The sequence below is a fragment of the Monopterus albus genome, unplaced genomic scaffold (genome assembly GCF_001952655.1).
Source record: "Monopterus albus unplaced genomic scaffold, M_albus_1.0 scaffold150.1, whole genome shotgun sequence".
Taxonomy (NCBI): Eukaryota; Metazoa; Chordata; class Actinopteri; order Synbranchiformes; family Synbranchidae; genus Monopterus; species Monopterus albus.
The window spans coordinates 1,500,681-1,515,861 of NW_018128030.1; the positions used below are offsets into that span (position 1 = coordinate 1,500,681).

Sequence of the window (15,181 nt, forward strand, 5' to 3'; positions counted from 1 at the left end):
CCAATATCTATCTGACTAAAAATACCTAACACGCTCCTGCCGGAAGTCTGACATCTGCACCCTATCTCTAAGGCTGCTCCTTCATGTTGAAAGGAGCCAGATGAAGTGGTTTGGCATCTGATTAGGGTGCCTCCTGGGTGCCTTCCAGCAGAGGTTTTCTGGGCAGGTCCATCTGATCCACCATCCGACCTCGGACAAAGTGGAAAATAATGGATGCATGGCTGCAAGGATAGTTTAACCATGATAACACTGTTGCAAGATGACAGACAATAAAATGGATGCTACCTTGTTCTCCTTTGAAAAAATACTGATGATATGTTTTTTAGAGTTAAGTAATTGATTAGAAAATATAAAAAGTTATAAGTTGTATTAAAAAGTTTCTTTTATAAAGTCACGAAGTCGACATGAAACATTTCTCTAAACAAAGTGACGCCCACGCTTTAGGTGCCTGTGGTTTAAATGCTTCATGAGTAAAATTTCAAGCTGTAGCAGGGTGAATGACATAAAGCTTATGAAGTGTTTAAAGCTATTAAGACCATCAGGTGGCCAATGAAAATGGTATATGGGACCTTTTGTCCCCAACTGTCCCAGAAATGAACCACCTGTGATTTCTCCTGTCCAAGCTAAGAGTGACAGACAACGAAGAAAGACGCAAGCTGTTCATACTTGCACAAGGTGAGGAGAGGGAGCTCTAGAAGCAGAGCAAGGCAAAGAACGGAAACAATGGAGCAGCAGAATCATTTTGCACAGTTCCATGTGTGCACCAAATTCTGAACCGTCTGGATTTATCTTATTTGTTTTTTTTTGTTGTTTTTTTTTTGCAACAGCTTGCTGCATAAATTTGCATATTAGTGATTAAATATTAGTCATTGAACTGAAGCTCCTCTCTCGAGTGTGAGGCTATAGTTTACAGACGTTGTAATAACATTGCTCATGTTGTGCGAAGATGTACATTCAAATGCAAAGAGCTCCTCTAATTTATGCAGGACAATTTAATTAATGACCTCATTAGCATGGGTTGCTGTTTCTTATATGTCATTGTAATTGTGTTGGGATATCAGGTAGCTTGAGTGCCTTGTTTTAATTTATCTCTCATTGGTATGATGAGTTCTCTCTTATTCTCCAGTCAGTACTATCATTTTTCTCCCTTGTGTTGAAGTTCAGTGTGTTTCTTTATACACATGTGCAAGGCTGGACAGTGTTTTCTGTTGCATCAACTATATAATGGTCTATGATAATAGGTATTTGTGACATGCTAAAAACTGCTTTCAGTAAAAACATGAAACTCAAATGTAACAAGATGCAGAACGTCTGCTACCTGTAGAATGAAAAATCTATTATGACCACTGCTACTTGTATGTTTGATATAGCCAGGTAACTGTAACGAAGTCAAGGCTATCTGTGCATGGCATTAAAGGGGGCCGTGCAGACAAGCTGCCGCCTTTGTGCGCCGTAACAAACCTATAAAGGGCAAAGACACCTTGAGGTCTTGTGTGTAAGGCTCGTCAAGTTGTACAGAGAAATACTAGCCTGAATCCTGTAACAGATTTACGAGCCTTTGCTTTCAGCTGGCTGAGCACTGGTAATAGCTGTGTGTCAGACAATGGCTTGATAATGTTGGGTTCTTTTCTCCACCAAAACAAGCTGGTGATTTACTGTTCCTGACTCGCCTTCACAGAGAGGGAGTGAATAGGTAGAAGTGTTTTGGATAGAAAGATGGGAACAGAGGGAGGACTTGCCGATGCTTTGCTATCCCATGACAGAGTTTCCTGTTCGACTGGGGTGGTTGCCATGGTCACTATTGTGTTGAAACACTTATAGCGACACTGATTGTGATCGCTCTGCTGTTATTGATAGTGACAAAACCTGGCCAGTATCTGCTTTTGTATTCTTTTTGTTGCTCTTCTCCTCCCCTGTGATTTATTTTCTGACTGCTGCACATACTGTATATCTCTACTGTGCTCAGTGTGAGAAAGGTGTGTGTGTTTGTGTGTGTGTGTGTGTGTGTGTGTGTGTGAGGAGTATGACTGCCATCTGCTGTAGCACTGTGAACATTACAGCTTGTTGACAGCTTGCACAATTTGTCAGGTTAAATGAAGGCACATAACATTGTTCCCGTTTTCCACCCTGGCAGGACTTTTTATTTGCACAGTAAGAAAACACAAGGGGGTGACAAAATATAGTGATAAAACTCAATGATGGAAGATGGAAGAAAAAACACAATTGCTGTTGTGAGATAAGTCCATAAGACAGACAAAACAAATCATGATGGCAAGCAAATTCCCAGCTGAAGTGAACAAAAACTAAGTGACAAAGCATTATGAGGAGAAAATAAATCTTTATTAAAAGTATTAAAGTGCAACAATAACATATGAAGGCAACATTATGTCTGTCTTCCCCAGTCACCGCCTGGAGGTGAGAGCTCAGATTGCTCAGGCTTTCCTTGCCAAGTTCCAGTTGTCTCATGAGGAGATGGCCACACTGCGAGGGGCTCGAGATGCACCCATTACTGAGGTAATCTCCATTATCATGTATACTGGTGAATTATAACAGGCAAAGATTCATCCAATACAAACTGACAGGATGGTGAATGCAGTAACAGGCATTGCCTTTCTTATCCGTAGCAGTCTTTTACCTTGCATTTTTGGTTCAGAGGCTCCATTAGACGGATTTTCTAGTTGAAGCGTGATCAGTCTTCTCACTCTGCCAACATGCTGCCACATCTTTTTCCTACCATTCTTGCATCATTTTGCACAGTGTAACAATTAAACTAGATAGAGGAAAAAATCCAAATGATATTAAATACTTTCTGTATACTTATGGTTTGTGCATGGATAATCTAGCATGTGGTTTACACCAAAAACATGCGAGTATTACATGGATAGTTACAAATGCTGCGTTTGGTCACATCAGAAGCCATTTTGAGCAAAGCTGAAACTTTTTTCCAAAAATACCAAACCATAACAAAATAAAAAACCCACTATACATTGGCAAATTAGCACATTTGCTACCCATATTGCTCCTAATAAATGCATTTATGTGATGTTAATCTTCCCAGGATTTCTTCAAAGCTCTCAACCAGGTGAAGCACATCCACGAGGATGTAAAAATCCTCTTGCGAACCAACCAGCAAACTGCAGGGTAAGGTGCACATCTGACTACATAATGTTACTCTGTGATCCACTTCCTGTAAGTGCCTCTTACAGTCATTTTATTTTCCTGGTTCAATTCAACAGACAAATAGAGGAAAAAAAACAAAAAGCATCCATGTCTGGTATTTCAGGGATCTAACACTATACTGCAGGTCATATAATGTGCAGTCTTGGCCTGTGTGCTTGTTCCAGGTTAGAGATCATGGAGCAGATGGCCGTGTTACAGGAGACATCATATGAGCAGCTCTACCGCTGGGCTCAGGGTGAGTACAGCACACAGAGTTAATACCACATATACACTGAGGGATAAAAACCAACTCACTATCACCCCCTTTGCACAAGGTCTCTATCCTGAACTGAACAGGTGTTGCTTTGTCAAAGTCAGACACTCAAGCAAGTACTTTTTGGCATGTTTACTTCCATTTCTCCAAAATGTTGCTTCTATTATCGGATGTGGCTAAACTTATATAAACTGCACTTTCATGTCAGAGTAAATAGCCAGTAATGATGTGTATAGTACTTGTTGGAGGGCACGTGTGAATCATAACTGCTGACACTGTCAAAAGAATGTTGAGATTAAAATGGAACAAACTATCTTGATCACAGAACCTTGCACAGACCTCATCTATGTAATCGCAATCTGTACATAAGGGTGAACTACAGTTTTAATAAAATATTACCATGTGTTGTTTGAAGAACGCATTTACTTGTATTTCCAGCATTAAGTAACATCCTACAAGAGTGGAGTGTGTGTGTTGACCCACTTTCTCCACAGTCTGCAAGACTGACCACTGTTCATATATTCTATTGTCAGGAGCATAAGCAAACCAATTGACTTTTTAGTAAAAACTGATGGAAAAATATGATTAAATGAAAAATCTTCTTGGTGCTTTGATCTGCTTCTTGTCAACACGGTTACCATGGTCAACAACATTTAGCACAGTGAATGTAGTATAACAAGCATAGTTACTACAAAGACTGCAGCTGTGTCACTGGTTGGGTGATAGTGCCCTACTCCTAACGCTACATTGCTTGTCCTATTTCTTTCTTCCCTCATAGATGAATGCAGGGGACTGACCCAGGAGACTTGTGATATCAGCCCTGTCATGACTCAGGCCATGGAGGCCTTACAGGACCGACCTGTCCTTTACAAGTAACATATAAACACACACAAACAGCTTAGTTTGACAAAGCACAGAAACAAAGTGTCACTACCATCCATAATCTCTAAATATCAGTGTTTATGCAAACATTCTTAGCCTCAAGTACAGAAAGCAGTTTGTGCTCATATAGAACAAAGAATTGTTGAGATCTTAGAGATTTCCTGAGGTTTTTCTGAAAGTTTAACTTTGTCCATAAAACAAAATAACACAAAGAGAAGGTTCACATGTTACCTAAGGATATGTTTTCATGGCAAATGCGCCTTGTGTCTGATTTCAGTCTCAGAAATGCACCTGTTTCAGTGCCCAGAAAGTGCTCAAGGTCATTGCTGGCTGGGGATGTTGAGGCTAAGAGAGTGGAAACCAGTGTTCCTGGAATCTTAATTCAGCACTATCTTGTGTTTAGTCTGTCACAGAGCCTGCCACAGCCAAAAAATCAAAACAACCTCAAACTCTTTTCTTTTGGAAAAGCTGCTTGCATTGTTGGTGTATGTCAGCGACTGACCTCCGACACGCATTTTGCACGAAAACACCGTGGCCACTGTCATTTCACATGAGGTTTGTGTGTTGAATGTTGCATCCTTTACATGAGGTTTGTGTGTTGAATGTTGCATTCTTTGTCTGTCTGGTCAGGTACACCCTGGATGAGTTTGGGACTGCACGCAGGTGTGCAGTGGTACGAGGCTTCATTGATGCACTTACCCGCGGTGGGCCAGGAGGAACTCCTCGCCCCATAGAGATGCATTCACATGACCCCCTGAGGTACACCTCTAATCCATTTATAACAGAAAGCATTGGCTCTCTAATCTTATTTCACAGTTGAATATGGTCATTTCTTAATGTAATAAATTCAGAAAGAAACTTCAATTTTGATGGAAATTTAACTCTTTGTCCAAATACCCAGAGTTGAAGAAAGTCGTGGATGCTTTTGTCAGATCTCTGCATTGAGTTTGAAGATATGAGTTCAGTGTAGTTTAGGTCAGTTAGTGGAAGTCTGTCAAATTAGAGATTGGCCCCTTAAAAATAGGAACAACATATCGAGTCCTTAATTTAAACTTAAATAAAGATATTATATGATATCAAAGTTATCATAATGCTTCCTGTTAACGTGCTCACAGCCAGACCTGATGAATACTGAACACTATATATAATCTTCCACTTTCATTCCAGAGTATTTTGCAATTGTAAGGATTTTGCATGATCTTGCAAAATGTTCATTTTCACAATTCAGCAGAACTTTCTAACTATATACAGAGATATCGAAATAGAATCAGTGATTCTGTTTAACACTGGAGATTACAGGAAATATTGCTCAATTCCTCAAACACACAACTAGCCCTGTAACAAATATTCTACCATGTAAGTGTAGTTGTCATTATCCCTGACCTACAAACCCAAATCAAAAAAAATTGGGACGGTATGTAAAATCTAAATTAAATCTAAATTAAATATTGATTTGTAAATTATCTGTGTCCTGTATCAGACTGAAAACAATACAGCAGCACATTATTTGATGTGATACCTCATCAATTTTATTCTTGGTTCAAAGTAAACACAATTCTGATGCCTGAAATAATGTGCTGCTGTACTGTTTTCAATGTAATACAGGTCACAGATGATTTACAAATCACTACTTTCAGTTTTAGTTTTGGTTTTACATACCGTCCCAAGTTTTTCTGATTTGGGGTTGTGTAAATGAATAAATTTAGTTCCAAACTCCTGTGAGTCTTAACTTTTAAAGCCCAGTTTCAGATGATATTAAATGTCTATTTTGTCAGTTAGCGTCCAATTGTGTCTGTTTCCTTTTCTACCATATTGTTTTCCCTCTTCCTCTTGTGCCCAGGAACTAAATAGGACCTTTTCTCAGAATACCAACCATGTGTGGAACATAGAATCACCTCCACTTTATAGGAGGCAGCAGCAGTTCTGAGAACATTAAGTTCTTTCTTTCCTCCCTGTGTCCTCACACTCACTCTGAGAGACACACACAGAGCTATCTTTGAGGACATTCACTGACATAAAGCATTCCCCAGCAATTTACCCTAATCTTAGCCGTTGCAATTAAATGTCTAACCCTAACCGCATCCTAAACCTAATTGTAACCTTAACCCTAAAACCAAGTCTTTGGTGTTACTGAAGTTTTGAGGACACTCACTGACTTTAACCATAACCATCATTAAAAAAAATCCCTAACCCTAACATAAATCCCAGTTTTAATTGTAACCCTAAAACCAAGTCTTAACCCCCAAATAGCCCTTTGAAGGTATGAGGACTGGCTAAAATGTCCCCACAGTGTAGAAATGTCCTCATTACCATGGTTTTGAGCTCAGGGTTGTCCACAAAAACATAGAATAACATGTATATACACACACACACACACAGACTTGCACATAATAATTCCAACGTTATGTAACACCAAACGCTGTGTGTTTATGTGAAACATAATAACCCCATGCATCATTGTAGCTGTGGTCAGTGTGTGGTCAGCTTAGCCCTCGGGGTGGCCCCTGAGTGACGTGCTGTTTAATACAGACTGTTTGGTCGACCTTTCAGGTATGCTGGAGACATGCTGGCCTGGCTGCACCAAACCACCGCCTCAGAGAAAGAGCATCTAGAAGCTCTGCTAAAACAAGTCACTCTGCAAGGTAGGCTTTCCCTAAAAAAACACAGCAATCACCTGAGTTTGAATGATGACACCTCCCCAAAACAAAGTGAACTCAAAAAAATAAATGCAAAAATTGAAGTACACATGAATGTGTGAACCCACATGCTCAACATATGTGTGTGTGTGTGTGTGTTGTCTTACATTAGGTGTGGAGGAGAACATGCAGGAAGTAGTCGGGCACATCACTGAGGGAGTCTGCAGACCGCTGAAAGTGAGCAACCAGATCTGTTTAAGATCAGTTCCACTGAATGCAGACTGCATGTCCCATCATGTGCTGTACTTGCTCAATGTGTCATGGATCTGTTCCTCAGGTTCGAATAGAACAGGTCATTGTGTCTGAGCCAGGTGCTGTGCTGCTTTACAAGCTTTCCAACCTGCTTAAGTTCTACCACCACACCATCAGGTACTGATTAGTCAGTTAATCACGCAACAATAAATTAGAAGGCAGCAATTTTGATAGCTGTTTACTTATTTAAGTCATTTGTAGAGCTAAACATACTTTTGTTTTATTTTTGCAAATTGGGGATTTGCTACTTTCCTATGTTTTATATCATTGTAATCTAAATATCCCTTTGTTTTTCATTGCCATTTGGACAAAACAAGCAATTTAAACAGCTCTTGGAGCTTGTGATAACCTGTTATTTTTACATTCTATAGACAAATTTGTTGATTACTCAAAAAAAAAATAAAAATCATGCAGACAGTCGGTGGATGCAGCACTGGTTGACTTATCCATCTATTTGATCTTTGTTCAGCTCTATTATTGGGACCAGTGTGGCCTCCTTGCTCATTACAATTGAGGAAATGCACATCCTCAGCAAAAAAATGTTCTTCAACAGCCTGAGCCTTCATGCAAGCAGACTCATGGACAAGGTACCTTATGAGGAGGGTTTTTATTTGGATAGTCCACAGTATTGTTTACTGTCCTTTGGCCATGCACTTTATTTCGAGTTGGCCGCTGTTTGTATTGTATGTATAAATATTTTTTCTTCTGACCCAGAGTGATTTAAGTGCTTCAGTAGATTTTTTTTATAAAATCATTGATAAAGAAAATGTAGACAAAACCAAATCTAAGTTGTATTCATACTAAAATTTATATAAACAAAGAAAGATCAGTCATTTAGATAAGTGACTAACAAACTAAAGAGACAATACCATCATCTAAAATAAAGATGGTTCAAAGTCTCCTCTCTTAAAATAACAGTGCAGAAGTCCAGTGTTGTACCTCGTGGACCGACTTTGTGTATTTCAGCTTTGCGTCTAAACCCTCAAAGACAACAAGGCTATTTCTGAAGCACTGATGCTTGTAAACAATTTTGGCCTGCTGGCCACAGCACTGAAATGGCGTTAGCTGCCAAAAAACAGCAGAATTGTTACTGTTGGTTAGTTAAATTGTCATCCAAATATACCTCAGCACGAGCAGGAGCTCTTCCATATTACATGCTTGCTGTGTCCTGATCAATAGCAGTTATAAGAATTATCCCTGTAGCTCAGTGTTAATGAAATTGGAGGGCCTCGAGGTTTTGGTGTCAATTCCAGCTAATGCCAGGAACACAGCCTTCTTGTAATTTGCTCTATTAGGTAGACAAAGGTAACCGGGCTCAGTTCTATTTATTTTTTTTTTTGTCTATCCAGAGGCCAATGAAATCCAAACCCTCTTCATTATAAAGCTCTACTGACACTGAACAAGCTGAGGCTCAGTGTAGCAGAAAGGAGCAGCTGTATATTCAGTCCATCATGCTGCTCATTATGGGTGTTTAATGCTTTGATGATGCTACGAGGACCACTTGTCTTTGTGAAGGCTGCAGCTCACACACAACTAACCTCTGCAAGAACAACTTTGCTCTTTTGCTCTGTCTACTACATATTTATTATCTTCTTATGTCCCTGACTGTGTGGGTAGGTAGAGCTGCCACCCGCGGACCTGGGACCTACAGCCTCCCTCACTCAGACTCTCTCCCTCCTCAGGGAGGTGCTGGCCTCTCATGACTCTTCAGTGGTTCCTCTGGATGCTCGCCAAGCTGACTTTGCTCAGGTAAATAAGCGTTTCTACAATGTGATAATGGTGAGAAAAAGGGTTAAATTCATTTTTTTGTGATACTGCACTTGAATAGGTGCAGTTTCTCTTAAATCTATGAACATCCTAATATTTAGTATATTTATTACCTGGTCATAAAAGCCATTTCTAACTTGCCCTTCTCTTAAGGCTCTTTCTTACTTTGTCTTTACCAGGTGCTGTCTTGTATCTTGGATCCTCTTCTGCAGTTGTGTACTGTGTCAGCCAGTAACCTTGGCACTGCTGACATGGCTACCTACATGGTCAACTCACTGTATGTCATGAAGACCACGCTCGCTTTCTTTGAGTTCACTGACAAGAGGCTCGAAATGCTTGAGTTCCAGGTCTGCTCAAATTCCAAACAATTATCAATAATGAATCAGGCAGACCGGGGTGGTGGTCCCTCTTTTTAAGAAACGGGACCGGAGGGGTGTGCTCCAACTACAGGGGGATCACACTCCTCAGCCTCCCCGGAAAAGTTTATGCCAGGGTACTGGAGAGGAGAATTCGACCGATAGTCGAACCTCGGATCCAGGAGGAACAATGTTGTTTTCATCCTGGCCGTGGAACACTGGACCAGCTCTATACCCTCTTCAGGGTGGTGGAGGGTTCCAACCAGTCCACTTATGTTTTGTGGATCCGGAGAAGGCATTCGACCGTGTCCCTCGTGGCGCCCTGTGGGGGGTGCTCTGGGAGTATGGGGTCCGGGTCCCTCTATTGAGGGCCGTCCAGTCCCTGTACGACCGGAGCAGGAGCTTGGTTTGCTTTGTCGGCAGTAAGTCAGACTTGTTTCCGGTGCATGTTGGACCCTTTGTCACTGGTTCTGTTCATTATTTTTATGGACAGAATTTCTAGGTGCAGCCAGGGGCCGGAGGGAGTCCGGTTTGGGGACCACAGGATCTCATCTCTGATTTTTGCAGATGACGTTGTCCTGTTGGCCCCATCAAACCAGGACCTCCAGCGTGCACTGGGGCGGTTTGCAGCCGAGTGTGAAGCGGCTGGGATGAGAATCAGCACCTCCAAATCCGAGGCCATGGTTCTCAGTCGGAAAAGGGTGGCTTGTTCCCTTCAGGTTGGTGGAGAGTTCCTGCCTCAAGTGGAGGAGTTCAAGTATCTTGGGGTCTTGTTCACGAGTGAGGGAAGGATGGAACGGGAGATTGACAGGCGGATCGGTGCAGCTTCTGCAGCAATGCGGTCGATTTCTCTGCAGGGCGGCCGGGCGCACCCTTAGAGATAGGGTGAGGAGCTCGATCACCCGGGAGGAGCTCAGAGTAGAACTGCTGCTTCTCCATATTGAGAGGAGCCAGCTGAGGTGGCTCGGGCATCTGTTTCAGATGCCTCCTGGGCGCCTTCCTAGGGAGGTGTTCCGGGCATGTCCCACCGGGAGGAGGCCCCAGGGAAGACCCAGGAGACACGCTGGAGGGACTATGTCTCTCGGCTGGCCTGGGAACGCCTCGGTATCCCCCCAGAGGAGCTGGAGGAAGTGTCTGGAGAGAGGGAAGTCTGGGCACCTTTGCTTAGACTGCTGCCCTCGCGACCTGGTCCCGGATAAGCGGAGGAAGATGGATGGATGGATGGAATCAGGCAGTTGAATTATTGTTTGGTTTAGCTATCTATTTATTGTTGATAACAATTAGTCAAGACTATGAATTTAATAACACACTACATTTTAGTAGGACAATGCAAACTGAAACATGAAACACCAATGTTATCCAACATGATGTTCAGCTTACAGCTGTCACATTGTTTGTGCGTAGGGGTGTTATTTATTTTTTATTTTTTTCAAACTCATAGAGCCAAATCTTTCTTTTTTTAAACATCTAATTTGCTATCGAATAGAAGGGTATGTGTCATATACTGTATTGTTGTTCATGCCCAAATGTCTGTCCATTTTTAACTCATCTTTTGTAATTGGGCACCACAAGAGCTCCTGTGGAACTTTCATTATTAATAGCACAGCGATTCTCCATTAACCACAAGTACCACTGGTTTACCCTGCAGGGTTGGGCTGAATTTTAAGCCACTCTCTCCCACATTTTCTAGATCGAGGCTCATCTTGACACTCTGATCAACGAGCAGGCGTCCTACGTGCTGACCAGAGCCGGGCTGAGTTACATCTACAGCTGCGTCCAGCAGCACAGTACTGAACAGGTCTCACATGGAGCACTTAACCACACTTATACATGCACACGCTTGTGAAGTTATAGAACTGTGAATTTTTTTCCTCACATCTCTCCTGCTAAGCTCACTAATGGTTCTTTTTTTATTATACAGGCCCTAACACTATTGCTTACACTACTTACTTGGGCTTTACAATAGCTATCACTATGGTTACCACATGACCAGTGTCTTTGTTAGAGCATAATAGCATTTCTATCAGATTTTCAGATGAGAAAAGGACAGAGGGAGGCAGATCATAATATGTTCTATTAAAATATATTAGCTTCTGCAGAAGCGTTCTGTGCTGATTCCCTGGACTCTTCCTCCCTCTTTGCAGCATAGTTTGTCACTCGGCTGACTGAGACCCGTAGTTGTGGTTTAGCATGCAAGTCTTGAAACCATAGGTCATGTCAGGACACACCACACCCTGCTGCTGCAGCTCACTGCAAAAGCTCAATGAAGAACTGCCATTCTTCACAGTCTGCTTCTCTCCTTGGGTGGCCTGTCCTTAAATAGTCTTCAGTTTGAAAGGTTAAGTCTGATTGTCTACACTTGACCAGATGTCAGTGGTTGACAAGAATCCCCACATTTATTTTAGACTTTTCAAGTTTACTTTCACTATCTGTTGAACGTTTTGTCCATATGGTTTTCACTGATCCATCAGGCGAACAAGTCAGAAACAAGACAGCAGTTTTCAAAACAATACTGTTCAGCCAGTGACCTATAAAGCCAGTAAAGCAGCTAACAGATGAGTTAGTATGCTCGTAGTATGTTTGTTAATGCGCCCATATCCCATAAAAGCACTCACTGTGTACTGCACTGTTACTTTGACCCCTGCGCTGTCTTCTATTTGCTGCTTTTAATGTTGGCAATTTAGGCATTTAAGCTTGACATAATGTTGCCATTCTGCATAATCAGTGTCAGCTAATTGCCCTAAAGGTACCCGGTGTTGTGTTCACAAAGCTAGCCATGTATGTACTCTGTCTAGTGATTTAGGATGGGAATTTCTGTTGTTCACAAATTAAAACTCACATTTCCAAGTTAATTTTTCCCCTCATACATTTTTAGTGCTCTAAATAAGAGTTCAATAATAAACCAGAGTTTTCAACATTATGAATCTCTTACCAAATGACATGTATTACATGTAATGCATTTTACATTATACAAACAGTCTGAATCTCATATAATGAAACTGAGGATAGATACAACAACCCATGAAATCAAACATATGTTTACCCAACCAGTCAGCTATTTATAGTTGATGGGATAAATGCTTATCATGTTACAGATGTTAGATGATATAGTCCAGCCCTAGTGTATGCAATGGTTTTTTTCTTTTTTATAAAATTTTTTTATAGACTTTTCTTTTTCTTTCTTTGTTGTTTTTTTTTTACACAAAAAAGGGAAATGGCTTTTGTTATACACTGAGATGGCTGGAGGTAATGTCACTCAGGCATCATGGTGTCCCTGCCTTCATCCATTTTTAGCCGATGCTCTATACTAATGACACAGGAAGACACTTTTCCCATGATGCCTGCAAACATGAATGAATGAATGGAGGACTTCAGCCACCTGACCTTTGTTTGTTTCAGAGATTCAGAATTGTTTCTGTTCAAACATTGTGACCTTGAGTTGGGTACTAAGCTGACATTCATTTTTCTGTGACAGGGTCCTCTGTCCCTCCTCCCCAGCATGGACAGCTCCTCTGTGAAAGCAGCAATGGTGAGTTACACTACATGTATTTAAGCACATTTTCCTACACAGATTAATTTACTTAATTAATATTATGTTCTTTTGACACTCCACCTGCTGTTAACCGTCTCGGCCACACTACAGGTCCAGTTTGACCGGTACTTGTCGTCACCAGACACTCTTGTGATGCCACAGCTCAACTTCCTGCTCAGTGCAGCCATCAAGTGAGTTAATGTCCCTAATGATGACTGTAGCATCCTTCATTCAGGGACACAATACATGCAATGTTGAGGCTTCAAGTTGAATGTTTACCACTTCGCAGATTGTTTCAGCCAGGTAAAGAGTATATTCAGAGCGATAAAAATAGAACATTGGCGACCTAGTAATGTTCAGCATTCATTAGTTTCCCAAATGTAATGCGATCATTACTGCATTCCAAACAAAACACTCGACTAAATGCACGCTGAGCTTGGATGCTAAATTGCTAAAACCACCAACACATTGAGAGAGCAGCCGGCAGCAGGACTGCCTGTATTTGTCTTACTGATCAGAAAATGCACATGCTTTTAGCTCAATCCAGCTGCTACTTTGGAAGGCTCTTTCTGTGAGTCACATTTACTGGGAAGTGCAGCAGGCTTGAGGATCACTCTGTACCTCAGGTTAATGTTCTCTATTAATGGACATGGGGGGGACTGATGGGCAGGACACCATTAATTAGCTTCTGGCCCATTTCTCACTCACACTCCTTCCCTGAAATCATTTCTCCTCTTTGTCTTTCTCTCACTCTCCTGCTATCTCTCATGTCTGTGTCTCTGCTCACCTAAATACACAAAACACCTGCAAGAACTCTAAAAACACTTGCGGAACAAATAATGGGGAATGTACTCTTAGATTCCTTTCATTTCACATTTTGTGTTAGTGCACGTGGTGTGGAGTAAGGTGTTATACACAGCGCTGTGGTTCTGTGTTCTCTGTGGGCCAATTAAAAGTATTGATCTCAAGAGCCTGAGTAGGATACATGTGAGATGCTCCCACTGTGTCCTTGAGTCCTCTCACTGGGCTCTTCTAGTTTGACTGGAGCGTCCTTCATTCATACTCCACTACAAGAAATAGTCACATTATTTGTATTTCACTTAACAATAAATGCTGAGGTTTTTTTTTAAGACAAAACATATGAAAATCATCAAATGTTTAAAATGACTTAAGAAATTACTAAGTAGCCAGAAAGTATCTATCATTGCAGCTTTAAAATAAGACAAAGTGTGGGTGAAAAACAATGACCTCTTCATTGCATCATTAACAAATCTCTGGAGCTGGATCCAGAAACCCATAAAATTAAATATACACTTGATTTTGGATATTAAAGATGGTTGTAAATATGTTTAGGGGGGATAAAATTCCCTCATCTTAGCTTCCTTTCTTTATTAAATCATTATGTGTTGCTGAGGCTGACGTGATGATTATGCATTAAGGCTGTAGTATGTATCCATAGATGGCAGTGTGCACCACATACTGCCGCTCCGATTTTAAACAGCCAGGGCACACAATAGCCACTGAACAAAAAGCTACCTAGTTCTTAGTGGTGACTGATTACAGCGTACTTGTGCTTGACTGCTTCAGACTAGAAATGTTGAAATATAAAAGGCCTGTTCACTGCTGCTACTTTGTTTTGTCAGTGACAATCTCAAGAGTTTTATTTGTTTGTGCAGGGAGCAGATATTCCGTCAGTCGACAGAGCTGGTGTGCAGAGCCTATGGAGAGGTTTACACAGCGCTGACCAGCCCAGCTAATGGCTATAAGGAACCAGAGAACCTGGTACCCAGATCCCCTCAGCAGGTTCAGACCTTGCTGTCTTGAGTGACACTTTTGTCCCATGTAGTTACCTCGAGCGTTGGACTTCCTGCAGCTTGCAGCTGTCATTTGTGCAGTGTAATAATACACATGTATATAAAAGTAGTTGTTAAGGATTGGTTCTTTGAGGGAAATGTGGGATGTGCATCGCTGACCTCAGAGAGAGACATGCCTGTATACAGCGCCTCCTGTGTGCCAGGATTAAAGACCATTATATATATATATGTGTGTGTGTGTATATGTATGTATGAGACCCTTTTACATTCACAGCTGTAGACAGTTTCCTTGTTTTCCCATCCTTTATTCTGTCTGTTTTCACACAATGTACCCTGTATGGGGTGTACAATTGTACAAAGCAATGTCTTTTATTGAAAATATTGAATGCTATAAAAAAACACACACACAGTGAATTTAAGAGACTTGTCTTATTTTCCACACTTAAAAT

At 41.2% G+C, this 15,181-nt stretch overlaps 1 protein-coding gene across 2 annotated transcripts in view; it reads left to right on the forward strand.

Annotated features, from left to right (window-relative positions):
- The window catches only part of cog6 (component of oligomeric golgi complex 6), a 20,962-nt gene extending 6,004 nt beyond the window's left edge, over positions 1 to 14,958 (forward strand). For both annotated transcript variants that reach the window (XM_020614794.1, XM_020614793.1), the window contains exons 5-19: positions 2,403 to 2,514; positions 3,059 to 3,141; positions 3,345 to 3,415; positions 4,212 to 4,305; positions 4,946 to 5,074; positions 6,866 to 6,957; positions 7,124 to 7,188; positions 7,289 to 7,380; positions 7,733 to 7,850; positions 8,881 to 9,012; positions 9,210 to 9,377; positions 11,077 to 11,184; positions 12,862 to 12,915; positions 13,030 to 13,109; positions 14,595 to 14,958. In XM_020614794.1, coding sequence (XP_020470450.1) covers positions 2,403 to 2,514; positions 3,059 to 3,141; positions 3,345 to 3,415; positions 4,212 to 4,305; positions 4,946 to 5,074; positions 6,866 to 6,957; positions 7,124 to 7,188; positions 7,289 to 7,380; positions 7,733 to 7,850; positions 8,881 to 9,012; positions 9,210 to 9,377; positions 11,077 to 11,184; positions 12,862 to 12,915; positions 13,030 to 13,109; positions 14,595 to 14,742 — 1,546 coding nt within the window. In that variant the 3' untranslated portion in view covers positions 14,743 to 14,958. The remainder of the gene's footprint in view (positions 1 to 2,402; positions 2,515 to 3,058; positions 3,142 to 3,344; positions 3,416 to 4,211; positions 4,306 to 4,945; positions 5,075 to 6,865; positions 6,958 to 7,123; positions 7,189 to 7,288; positions 7,381 to 7,732; positions 7,851 to 8,880; positions 9,013 to 9,209; positions 9,378 to 11,076; positions 11,185 to 12,861; positions 12,916 to 13,029; positions 13,110 to 14,594) is intronic.
- The last annotated feature ends 223 nt before the right edge of the window (positions 14,959 to 15,181 follow it).